Source organism: Hippopotamus amphibius, chromosome 11, assembly GCF_030028045.1.
Source record: "Hippopotamus amphibius kiboko isolate mHipAmp2 chromosome 11, mHipAmp2.hap2, whole genome shotgun sequence".
Lineage (NCBI taxonomy): Eukaryota > Metazoa > Chordata > Mammalia > Artiodactyla > Hippopotamidae > Hippopotamus > Hippopotamus amphibius.
In genome coordinates this window covers 34,748,653-34,761,540 of record NC_080196.1, presented here as the reverse complement: position 1 = coordinate 34,761,540, position 12,888 = coordinate 34,748,653, and the positions used below count along the sequence as shown (strand labels likewise).

At 42.3% G+C, this 12,888-nt stretch overlaps 1 protein-coding gene across 6 annotated transcripts in view; it reads left to right on the top strand.

The window, feature by feature from the left end:
* The window catches only part of BICRAL (BICRA like chromatin remodeling complex associated protein), a 76,623-nt gene extending 63,987 nt beyond the window's left edge, over positions 1-12,636 (top strand). For all 6 annotated transcript variants that reach the window (XM_057699052.1, XM_057699055.1, XM_057699053.1 and 3 more), the window contains 6 exons: positions 832-893; positions 1,648-1,793; positions 3,036-3,130; positions 5,973-6,075; positions 8,083-11,955; positions 12,244-12,636. In XM_057699052.1, the coding sequence (XP_057555035.1) occupies positions 832-893; positions 1,648-1,793; positions 3,036-3,130; positions 5,973-6,075; positions 8,083-8,870 (1,194 nt within the window). In that variant the 3' untranslated portion in view covers positions 8,871-11,955; positions 12,244-12,636. The remainder of the gene's footprint in view (positions 1-831; positions 894-1,647; positions 1,794-3,035; positions 3,131-5,972; positions 6,076-8,082; positions 11,956-12,243) is intronic.
* Positions 12,637-12,888: the final 252 nt, after the last annotated feature.

The following is a 12,888-nucleotide window of genomic DNA, read 5'->3' as shown; positions in this document are numbered from 1 at the left end:
TCATTTCCTCATGGATTAATAGTATACCAGCAACCAACACATCGTAGACACTCAAAAAATGTAGTTTACTGTTGAATGACAGTGATCATTATTCTGTCAAAAGTGGATCTGTTCCTCTTAGTTATACTAGAGATTTTTTTTCCTGCAGGAGTGTATGAAGCAGTCAGTCCCTGTGGTCTTTGAACCCATCCACTGGTCTAAAAAGGAAGAAAAAATATTTTTGTTCTCAGTTTTCTAAGGCCTTAGGTTTCTTCTCCATCAAACTTACCAGTTAATGGCTTAATGAAATTTGTGATAGTCTGGGCCTGCCTGGAATACTCAGTGAAGGATCTGGTTCAGTTCTCAGCTTCTGACATAGGCGTATTTGTTCCTTACCATGATCTAAGAAATGCCCTGCTAGATCACACATCTGGACAGTATGTAACAGGAACTCAGACGTGGTTCTGCTCCCTTATTTACCACTGAGAAGCTGAATTAAGAACTATCTACTGAATTTTTCGATGTTTATGGAGTTGGTACTTAAAATATATTTCTTCAAAAATATAATGAAGCATTTGTAGAGGAAGTTGGGAGTTCAGGCTTTAAGGTACAAGCTGAGTCCTTCCAAGGAGCTGCTAGTACAGCTTTCTATAATCTTGACGCAGTGTAACTTTGCTATGTGGGTCTATAGATTTCCTTGTTTCATTTTTCAACACAGCAAATTCTACATTCTCAGAGTCTGCTCTTGATAGGGAGTTGAAAATATTGGAAACATAGTGACCTTTATGTGTAACTGTATTCTGCTTATTTTTTCTACAAAAGGGAATAATAAGAGTTGTGTTTTGTCTTTAGGTGGATAGTCATTCGGGAGGACAAAAGAGGCCTGCTGCAAAACAGCTGACTAAAGGAGCTTTGTGAGTTCCCTTTGGAAATGACCCATTTTGAACATTTTTCTAGGCTCCAACCTTCAACAAGCATACAACAGCAGTCAGGTTATGACACTATATCTTTTTTTTTTTTTTGGCACACGGGCTTAGTTGCTCCATGGCATGTGGGATCTTCCTGGAGCAGGGATCGAACCCATGTCTTCTGCATTGGCAGGCGGATTCTTAACCGCTGCGCCACCTAGGAAGCCCCAACACTATATCTTTTTTAAAGTATGCTTTGGAAATCTTTCCCTATAGTTTGTTTCTGTTAGGACCTACATATATATATCAAATGTAGTCTGAGCTTACTGTTTACCCTTTTGTTCCTGAGGAGCATAGATCTTTGTCTTTTTAGCAGCCACATACCCTTTGATTGGCCGAAGGGTCTCTGAGGAGAAGCATGGTTTAGCAAACTCCTGTGTTCGGAACAGAAATGTTAACGTGTGCTTAGCTGGCCACTGGCCGGGCATTGCCAAGGTCTGTGTGAGCACCCGCACTTGAATGACTGGTGGGAACACTATGCTTTTGAGGCCAGGGTTATAGTTTGAATCCCCTGTAGAGATGGTTAGACTAAACTCTAAACCCACCCTGATGTACAGAGTATAAAACTGAGGAAAAAACAGACCTGCTGTATTATGGATAATAACATTCCTTTGTGTCTCATTGTCTGCATGCAAATAACCATCATGATTAGATTTCGTAACATGACTGAACACTGCCATTGGTAATTTCTCTTTCACAGCATTCTCCAGCAGTTACAGAGGGACCAAGCCCACGCGGTGACACCTGATAAAAGTCAGTTCCGATCACTCAGTGACGCGGTGCAGAGGCTGCTCTCCTACCACGTGTGCCAGGGCTCCATGCCCACGGAGGAGGACCTGAAGAAAGGTAAGCAGGCCGGACCCCCGAGTGCCACCTTGACACCAGACGCCCTCCTAGGGATGCGCCCCGCAGAAAAACCAGAGCCTCATCGCCCCCAGGTGGTAGCCAGGTTACTGTTTTCCATTGCAGACCTGCCTTCTTCCCAAGTTACTCGATTTTCCAGTCCACGTTTAGGGTTGTGACTTATTTTTCTCAACATTCTTTGAAGGGATACCCACATGTCCGAATATTTTATGGACAAATTTGAGGGCGGTGATCCAGAGCATTGTTTGGACTCTGGCTGCAGACAGGATGGCCCTGGACTAGGTGCTCTGCACAGTGATTCAGCCAGTCCTTGCGTTTAGGCAGAATGCATGCATACCCTGAGCTGTTACTACCATGTGTATGAATTAGATAAATACTGTAGCCCCAAAAAAGCATTCTTTGAGGTTCCAAAGTGAGTCCAGGGCATTGCTATACATCCAGAAACTGGCAAAAAGTTTAGAGAGAAGGATCCCTTATCCCAGCCTAGAACTCGGCCCATTCTGACGCCTGGCCCTGCTGCCTCTGTCAGCTATGCTGCCAAGTTCTACCCTCCTTCCCACTTCCATTCTCGGCCTTGACCCCATTAGGCCCCTCCACTGCTTAAATTGTTCCCTCAACTGCCACCAGCGGCCAGGGTCTCTGAGGGGAGTGCAGCAGTCAGTCTACGGACGGCCAGGGAAGAGCATCCACAACCAGCATTAAACAGGGATGTGGAGGCTCTGAGGAGAGTAAAATGTGAGACCTTTGGAGACAGAGAGACAAAGGACAGAGCCATAGGACCATGACCTGCAAGATGCCATGTACGAGTTGGTGTCGTTATGTGAAACTGGTCTGCCCAGCCTGGACAGTAGGACTTCATCGTCTCAACAATTTCAGTGTTTCATGTTTTAGGAAGGAAGTGGAGGCTTAGGTTACCTAAACTAGTATATCATTCTTTGTTCATTGATATTTGCTGCTGGTCGGTGTTATGTGGTTTTCTTAGATGATCTTAAAGGCATTATGTTTTTGGTTTCCTAATTAGAGTTAAAATAAGCTAGTATTAAAATGAATTTCTGTAATCACATGCCAGTGAACAGTGAGGGAAAGCAGTGCAGAAGGATGTTTAACCAAGGAAGAACTAAACTAAGAGAAAATGGAGGAATCATGCATTTCATTATTAAGGAATAAAGGACCTAGTGGGTGATTTGCACTCTCTATTTTTTTTCTCTCTCTCTCATTTTAAAGTTGACAATGAATTTGAAACAGTTGCCACTCAGCTCCTAAAGAGGACCCAAGCTATGCTTAACAAGTATAGATGCCTGCTTCTGGAAGACGCCATGGTAAAGTTCTGCTACCAAGCATGTTTGTTTCTTAAACTCCACAGGTCATTGCTACTTCAGAGAGAAAAACTTCAAGGAATTACATTTTTCTAATATAGTTTAAAAGGCACAGATACTTAAAACTGTAGAAAAACTTACCTTTGACTGAACCTTCTACTACTAACAGCAGCTACATTTGCTATGCTTTCCATGGCTGATCACACTCAGTCAGTGCTACTGTTTTCCTTTGCCCAGCATCACACAGCCAGTAAGTTTGCAGCGTAATTAGCAGAGCTAGAATACAGACGAGGCTCACCTGACCCCCATCCACACTCCCATGCTGTCCACTGCCTCTCACCACCTGCAAGAGGTGGGAGAGGACTGGCAACACTTCTGCTGAATATTATTCAGAATAATATCTGAAAAGATGAGGTGGTGAGAGATGTTAAAATTAGTTTTGTCTTGGGAATTCCCTGGCGGTCCCAGTGTTTAGGACTCTGCACTCTCACTGCCCAAGGTCCAGGTTCACACCCTGAGCGGGGAACTAAGATCCTGCAAGCTGTGCAGTGCAGCTAAAAAACAAAAAACAAAATTAGTTTTGTCTTGTTTTCAATTGAGAGATTACTAACATGTCATAAAAATCATGCTTAATTTTAAAACATACAACCTGATGGATTTTAGTGTATTCACAAGGCTGTGCAACTATCGCCACTCACTAATTCCAGAGCATTTTCAGCATCCCAAATATAAACTAAAATTAGGGTTTTTTTAAGGTTTTTGTTTTTTGTTTTTGCTTTTTCGGCTGCGCTGTGTGGCTTGGGATCCTAGTTCCCCAACAAGGGATTGAACCCCAGCCTACGGCAGTGAAATCACCAAATCCTAACCACTGGACCACCAAGAACTCCCCTAAAATTAGTTTTAAAGCACCATATAATTAGAGAAAGAAGTAAGATATCTCAGAAAATGATGGAAAGACCAAACGTATCTGAGATTTTAGAAGCAGTTCTAAAATCATATAAACTGTAACAAATTTGCCTCTTACAAGTGGCTTTTAATTTGAGATCAGATTTGAAAATGTACCTGGAGAGGTTAGTTGAACTACATTATACATATGTGCAATATAGTATAAATATGTATGTGTGTGTGTTTGTGTTTATTAAAATATATATATTTACAGGTATACCTCAGAAACAACTGGGTTCAGTTCCAGAGCACCTCAATAAAGTGAATATTGCAATAAATCAATTCATATGAATTTTTTTGTTTTCTGGTGCAAATAAAAGTTATGTTCAGACTATACTGCAATCTATTAAGTGTGCACTAGCATTGTGTCTAAAACAACAATGTGCATACCTTAATTTAAAAATACTTTATTGTGGGACTTCCTAGATGGCACAGTGGTTAAGAATCCGCCTGCCAATGCAGGGGACCTGGGTTCGAGCCCTACTCTGGGAAGATCCCACATGCCTCAGAGCAACTAAGCCCATGTGCCACAACTATTGAGCCTGCGCTCTAGAGCCAGTGAGCAATAACTGTTGAGCCCGTGTGCCACAACTACTAAGCCCACACGCCTAGAGCCCATGCTCCACAACATGAAAAGCCACTGCAATGAGGAGCCCACGCACCACAAAGAAGAGTAGCCCCCGCTCACCTCAACTAGAGAAAGGCTGTGTGCAGCAACGAAGACCCAATGCAGCCAATAAACAAATAAAGTAAATAAATTTATTTTAAAAAAAACAACTTTATTGCTAAAAAGTGCTGACCATCACCTGAGCCTTCAGTGAGTTGTCATCTTTTTGCTGGTGGTGGAGGGTTTGAAATATTGGGAGAATTACCGAAATGTGACACAGAGACATGAGGTGAGCAAATGTTGTTGGAAAAATTGTGCCAATAGGCTTTCTTGATGCATGGGTGCCACAAACCTTCAATTTGTGAAAAAACGCAGTACCTGCAAAGCACAGTGAAATGAGATATGCCTGTACTTATATATATATTTATTTAAAATTGTGCCGCCAAAATCTGAAATAGTTGTCTTATATTGACTATCATTTCTGAAACAAAACTCAGAGATATCAAAAAAACTAACTCCATCATTTGTGAGAAAAGGACCACTTGGACAGACTTGGACTAATGGACTGATTATTTGGAGAAATTATATCTGCCGTGAATTTTTATGTTAAATAAGACCCAGAAATATAAGATTCGATTCTGTACAGTAAAAAATATTTCTAAGGAAAACCTTAACACAAAACATAATTATAGGGAATTCCCTGGCTGTCCAGTGGTTAGGACTCCGTGCTTTCACTGCCAAGGGCGCTGGTTCGATCCCTGGTCAGGGGACTAAGATCCCACAAGCCACGCAGTGCAGCCAAAAATAAAACAAAACACGATTATAGCACAGCAGAATATAAAATAAAAGGTCATCCTAATGAAAAGATTTCCAACATACTATTAAGCAGAGGAGGAAATAAGAAAAACATAGAACAGTATATATAGTTGCTGCCATTTGTGTGCAAAAATAAAGAACGAAGACCATAAATTTGTGTGTGTGCATAAAATATCTCTGGAAGAGTTTATTAAACTGCTTGGCACGAGGGTACCTCCAGAGAGGGCTCTGGATGGATGGGGCAGGCGTTGCACAGAGGAGGCAATGAAGGAAAGCTTACTTTCCACATCCCTTTAGTACCTTTTGAAGTTTGTACCAATGTTGTAAATTTACCTTTCCCCAAAAAATACAATTCAAAAAAGTATGTTGAGGATAAACACATTCTCCTTTCTGATCGCTTCCTTTGTCCCCAAAATACAGCAAGATGTTCACCCTTGTTAAAAGGCATCTGAAATGACTATACTCTCTCACTTTCAGCGGATCAATCCCTCTGCTGAGATGGTGATGATCGACAGAATGTTCAACCAGGAAGAGAGAGCTTCTCTGTCCCGGGACAAGCGTCTGGCACTCGTAGACCCCGGTAAGAAAACAGAGTAAAAGCAGAGGAGAGCTACTGCCAGGGTTCAGGGACCATGGCTTTGGGGAGACTGTCTGAACCAGCCTTGAAGTATGAAACCTGAAGGTAGATCCTGGATTCTGCGGAGAAAAAATCCAGAGTAGAGAGCAGGATATGAATACTCTGAAAAGGTCTATGTTCTGCAAAATCCAGACTGGAATTTTACATTCAGTTAAGTGATTCTTCTTCCCCATTGTAAACTCAAACGTCTCAATCTTTCTCTAGTTTTTCAGAACTAAAGTAAGTCAGAAGCCTTCCCAGAAGCAACCAAACCTCAGCAAATTATTAAGTGTTCTTACTATGTGCAATGCCTTGTTGGGGGGGAGTCAGTGAAACACAGTCCCTGCCCACAGGCTAGTAGGTTGTAGTTCTCCTTGTCCGTGCTCTTCCCGCACCCCATCAGCTTCCTGTCATTTGCATCCGTGCTAGATTTGACCCACATCCTGCCTTTCAAAGATAAATTCTCTGTACTTTTTTCTAGCGTCTAAAATTTTTTAAATCGAATAACATTGATTTTTACCCATACTTTCCCCATCCTAGAAATGTTTTTATTTCTCCAAGTTTTCTTCTAGTTCTGGTTCCCATTTGCATACATCACTTATATATAGTTATAATCATATGTCATGTGCTGGATGTGATTCTGTTATTCTAATTTTCTTCCATTTTACACATCTGAAGTTTTTATCCTGTTTCTAGTCTTGAAAATAATATTTAATGAATTTTTAATATACTAATTTGATAATTTAGCTAATCCATTCACCTCCTATTGGATTATTTTTTTTCCTGTGGCTTTACTTCTATTTTTCTGACATCTTTTCTGATACTTAAATATTAAGGTTCTGCCTTGTGTTTGATGTGGGTTAACAAATTTTCAAAGAGAATGCATGATCCTTATATTCAGCATAAAGGGAGAGTCCTAAAGAACTGCTACATACCTGGGAGAATCCGCATATCTTTCCAGAAAACAAGAGGATACTGTGGGATATATTTCTGCCCCTTTTTCTTAGAACCTGAAATCCCCATTGCCTTTTGGTGAACTGGGCTTGGGGCTAAACTCTCCTCTTTTGTCATCGTCCCTCAGGCATGGCGGCACTCAGGCGGGGCGTGCTCCGTTCTCCTCTGTATTGTACCTGCACGGTGTTTGTTGGGTGGAATCATCTTTTTTGATTTCAAGGCTGTGTCCCGTAGGTCTCATATTTGGGGATTTAGTGAACAAATTCGTGTTAGTGGTTTTATAGGTGTCATCAAAAACCTATTTCACTTTCATTACTTGCAGAGTGAATACCTTCTTTGCCTTTGTGTAACAGCAATCTGCCTCCCTCCCTCCATACCCTCAACCCCCTAAATCCTCACCAAAATTTCTCTCGCCATCCTTGGCACTTCAATCCTGGCAGGCACATGTCAGCACTCAGACCTGGTTCCTCTGTACCCCACTGTCCTTCCTAGCATTTTGGGTGCATGTTGCCCATTCGTTTTGTGTTCCTGGCAAAGTGCCGCTAGTTATGCCAGGTCCCCTGCCACGTGTTTAGAGGGACTGAAGTGTCATCACCCACAGATAAATAGTTGTGTCCTCCCCAGTCCCCCACCAAAGCCTCAGTTCAGGGCCTTCTGCTCCAAGGAAGAAACGAAGCTGATACTAGCATCTGATTTCTGTTCTCAGACTGCTTCAAAACAGTCATTAATTAAAAACTGATTAAAAACTACAGTAAGGGACAAAGTGGAGCTTTTTGCCCATTGGGTTTCCGCATTTGCCATCCAGCAGCTCCTTTTTCAAAGAGGTTTAAGCTCCTCTGGAAGCTGCAGCCCCACAGCCTTGGATGCCCCCCCAAGTACTGCGCTTCTGCACGTTCCTGGACATGAACGGCTGACTCGGTGGGGTGGGGTGGGTTTGCACCTGACCCACTGAGGAGCTACTGTTTAGTCCTTACTGTCTCATTCTTTCATTAATGTTCTTTTTGTTCCCACTTCCAGAGGGTTTTCAGGCTGATTTCTGTTGTTCCTTCAAACTTGATAAAGCTGCTCACGAGACCCCGTTTGGCAGGAGTGACCTGCATGGCAGCAAGACAGCCAGCTCAGCACATCTGACGGCGAAGCCCCAGAGCAGAGACCGAGCCAAACCAGGCATGGCAGAACCAACAAACCATGACCAGTTTCATCTAGTGCCTAATCACATCGTGGTCTCCGCAGAAGGAAACATTTCTAAAAAAACTGAATGCCTCGGCAGAGCACTGAAATATGACAAAATGGGCTCAGTCCAGTACCGGAGTGCGTCTGAAGAGAAAACCAGCCGGAGAGACTCCATGAAAGGCCACGAGTGCTCTCCTGGCCCTGAAGGGCACAGGAAAAACTCGTCCAGAGCAGATCACGGTCCTGAGAGCAAACTCTCAAGCCTCCTAGTAGATTCGCACCTGGAGATGAGGTGTAATAGTTCCTTCCAGGACAAGACTCTGCGGAATTCTCCAAAGAATGAAGTTTTACACACAGACATCATGAAAGGGTCAGGCGAGCCCCAGCCCGCTCTCCAGCTCACTAAGAGTTTAGAAACAACATTTAAGAACATCTTGGAACTCAGAAAGGCTGGACGGCAGCCCCAGAGTGAGCCCACAGTTAGCGGCTCTGTCGAGTTAGATTTCCCCAACTTTTCTCCAGTGGCTTCGCAGGAAAACTGCCTGGAAAAGTTCATCCCGGACCACAGTGAAGGCGTTGTAGAAACTGACTCCATTTTAGAAGCAGCTGTAAATAGTATCCTAGAGTGTTAATCCCCCGCAGTCCTCCCCTGACCTGCCCCTAGACCCCACCCCAGACAAGTTACATTCTTTCCTGGCAAAAGCAATGGAAATGGTCTCCTGTCTCCAGCCTGCTTGATCTTTCATCACAGGTTATTCTTTCTAATCTTGATCCCATTCTTTGTTTAAGAGCAATACTCGTCGTGGTTACAGGGAGATCCTTTAGTAAAACTGATCCTTGTTAGAAAGCAGTCTGATAGGCCCTACACATTTCAAGTGTTTCGAAAGTGCTTATAATCATTTTTTTGTTTGTTTATTTGTTTGTTTTTTAAACACTGTAACTCAGATCACAGGATACTTGGCCCTGGGTAAAATTCTGACAATCATAAGTCATTTGAAAAGAACAGACTTATTAAAGAAAATCAAACAGGACTGAGAGAAGATACTTTTTAAAGAATATCCCACTGCATCTCCAAATGTTGGCTTTTGGGGGGTCTTGGGGTTGTCATGGGCCAGGAGACCACATGGCTCTCCCTGCGGCCGTCTCTGAGCAGTTAGTCCTGGCTGCTCTGCCGGGACCCACAGCCCCGGCGTGAGCACCTGTAGTGCACAAGCAGGGCTTCCTGTTCATCGTTCAAGTGCTTTTCTGATGCTCCCAGAGCAAAACCTCACCTCTTCAGCCTATCCACGTTGAATTTCATCTAGGGAATACTTTGTTTTGAGTTGCAACAGCATGACTTGAGATCATCTCACTGGGCGAAATAAAAGAAAATGGAAAGCCGTTAAGTGGCACAGTGTACAGGGGAGGCCGGGATAGAGCCATGAGGAATATGATATGTATATATGTAAAAGCATATATATGTTAACTAGGGAGAAAAACAAGCATTTTGCATTCTATAATTGGATCTAGTCAACATATGAGGTATGTTTTCATTGGTTGCTGGATTTTGTTTCATTTAACCTCTCTTCACACCCCCTCCCACGACAAATAGCCAAGCGTCAAAAGCACTTTCGTTTGAAAACTGTGTTGTAGTTTTTCAGTTTAAACGTTACGGGGACTTTGGCCTTGTTTCTGCTTCTTGTTGTCTGAGAACAGTAGTCACCCCCCGGCAGCAATCATTACCAAAACACAGACAAACCAAAGGTAACCAGCCAGCCCACCACTGAGAGGAAAGATCTGAGACCCGGGATTCCCACTTGAGAGCCAAAGGACACCCCCGTCATAGTTTGTGTTTGGCCCATGTTCACGTTTGTGAGCATGACTTATTGCTTTATTTATTTATATTTCTTTTCAGGGAGCTTTCCCCATTTTCCTTTCTTGTATACCTGCCCCAGGTCATCCCATTTCTGTTGTCACTTTCATTCTCAGTGTCATTGTAACCATCAGTATCTCCTAGCACTGGGAAAGCTACATATGGTATTTTGTATGTACTCTCTTGCATACGTGCATGCGTGCGTGTGTCTGGGCTGTTCAGATCCAGAGGTCATTTTGCCTACAGTGTGTACATACTCACCCTCCCTTTTATGTGCACGGGCTCTCATTTATTCTGTCCATCTCTCTGACTTTAGAGGAGCACCCACTGGTCTTTACTCTAACACGTTGCCAAGGTCTGCTCCTGGCCATCCCCAGAATGGGGGTGACCCCACTGTCATCATGTTGGGCATTTCTTTTCCAGATTGGCCTGCGATGGAAAGGAAGGCTTTTGATGACTAGAAAACACAGCAACAGAAGACCTAGACTCTCCCTGCCCCTAGTCCCCCCAAAAAAAGAAACCCTGTGAGACAGCCAGTCTTCTCAAAAGCAAAATACCTTCTCCCCACTCCCACCCCTGAGCCAATAGAAATTGGAAAATCTGGGCCATTTTACGGTCGCCATGTTTTCCTTACTTGTGCCAATGTCCAAGTTGCAGATTTCCCCTTCTTCCTGTATTGTAACATATTAGAAAGATAAGTTGGTATTGCCAGTTGGAACTTTCTGTTTGGGCAGCCCTGGGATAACACCCTGCCATGAACCCCGTGATTTCATAGGCTCTTCTCTTAGGGCTCATGCTCCCCTATTCCTAACAAGACTTAACGATGGTCTCTCCTGATCAAATTCTTCTCATTGTGGAAATTTATACCTGGAAGCCTTCACGGAGGCTACTAATGGGTTATATTAATTACTGAATCAGTGGAATTCTTAAGAGATAAGATAAGCTTCATGTACATTTGTCACCTCTTTTTATTCCTTACCCTGTCCTGCTAACCCAGCCCCAACTTTTCAATATACCATCTTAAAGGGTTTTTTGAGCCTTGACACTTGTCTAGAAAATGGAGAGCCTAATTTACCAAAATGAAACTTGTAAATTTTTGTGTCCTTGTATGTAAGTTTACTTTTTATGGAGGAAAGATTCTAGATAATGACAAATGACGATTACAAAATGTTTTTTACTCCTGTGATTAGGTCATAACTCGCATGTCGAGGCCCCTCTGATGGAGGGTGAGAGCTCAGCCTCAGTTGGCCAACACTCAGTTGTTCAGGTTCATTAGTCAAAGTTAAGTTTTAGAGCTACTCATACTCAGTAACAAAAATAATTTTGTTTTTTTTTCCTGTTATTTGTGGAAAAGTGTGAATTTGTTATTAAGCATTTGATTTTCTGTGTCCTTAAGTACTGCCTAAAGATAAAGCAAATTTTAAACTGGCAATTATGAAAAAGAACTATTTTAGCGCTGAAGAATTTAGTAGACTTTGTTAGATTAGGGAGGCCTTACAGACTGACTTGACTTAAAGAGGACGCGTCACTCACTGTCAGTGTGGTGTGGGCTTTATTTGCTTAAATACCTTCATTTGTATAGTATGTCTCACTTGAAATTGCTTTGTATACATTTTGTAAAAATATTTATAAAATGTTTTGTAAAAAAAAGTATAACAAATTGCAGTTTATTTTGTTATGTTGGATAAATACTGTTAAAAGAAACCAGTCAGTAACTATATTGTTAATCCATGGTTAGGAAATGTTTAGTTGGAGATTACAAAATGAAACAACCATTGCAATACAGCCAAAGATTTGGGAAAATGTGCAACTGTGATTGTCTTGATTTTGCAAAGAGGAATGGCTGCTTTTCCCAGAAGAAAAGGGTAAGTAAATCTCCAGTGGGAATTCCATTATTAAATACCATTAGGAAAGAGTAGCCCTGCCAGTGAGGGGGTAGGACTTTAACTGATCAACCTTTCTAAACAGTTACAAATTAAACCAAGGTGGTCAAGGAGAAAGTTTAGTCATGAACATCTCTGGCCTCCCTCCCTGCTCCTGGCACATGAGCCCTTAACTAAGGAAGGAAAAATGAGGTCATTTAAAAGTTAGATAAATAGGCCTCAATCTGCAGGAAGTTTCCTTTAATCATTACATTTCTTTTGTTTCTGCAGGAACAAGAAGGCTAAGGGATAGGTAAAAAAATGAAAAAGGTAAAAAACTATTTTACATAAGACTTGTTCCAGAATTAATGTTTCTTTTTGGATTCACACGTTTGACCAAATTGTAACCTTATCTGTAAAATCGGCTGGCCGGGCCCTTCTGAGTTCCTGTCCTCACAAGTGTAACTCTACCCAAATTGTTAGGGAAACTAACAGAGGGGAAACTTCCTGGGGGTAAGGGTATAAGACTCCTTAAATTTTTCTTTGGAGCCTAGAATTTATACTTAGACTGCTTACTTTATGGTTTAATCGTCCCCCCCCCCATAGGTAGTAGCAGTCTCGATATCAAGATTCTTCAGTAATCGATACATCAAGAGGAAGTTGTTCTCATACAACTAACAGAAGTTAGAATGATTATGGCTAGAATAATTACATCAGTACATGGATCCCGTAACATCTTTTACAGTGGTGTCCTGCTGTCAAGCTTCTCCCCTTGCTAAGGACAGATGTGTGTCCAGCATGACACGCTCGCCCCTCTTCAGGTCATTTGCCCTGGGTGTGCCCCATGAATAGAGTTAGAAGGACCATCTATCTGGCTGCTTGGTTAGGATTGGAGTCTGTGTGTTCCACAGGGGCATGCCCAAAGGAAAGACCAGG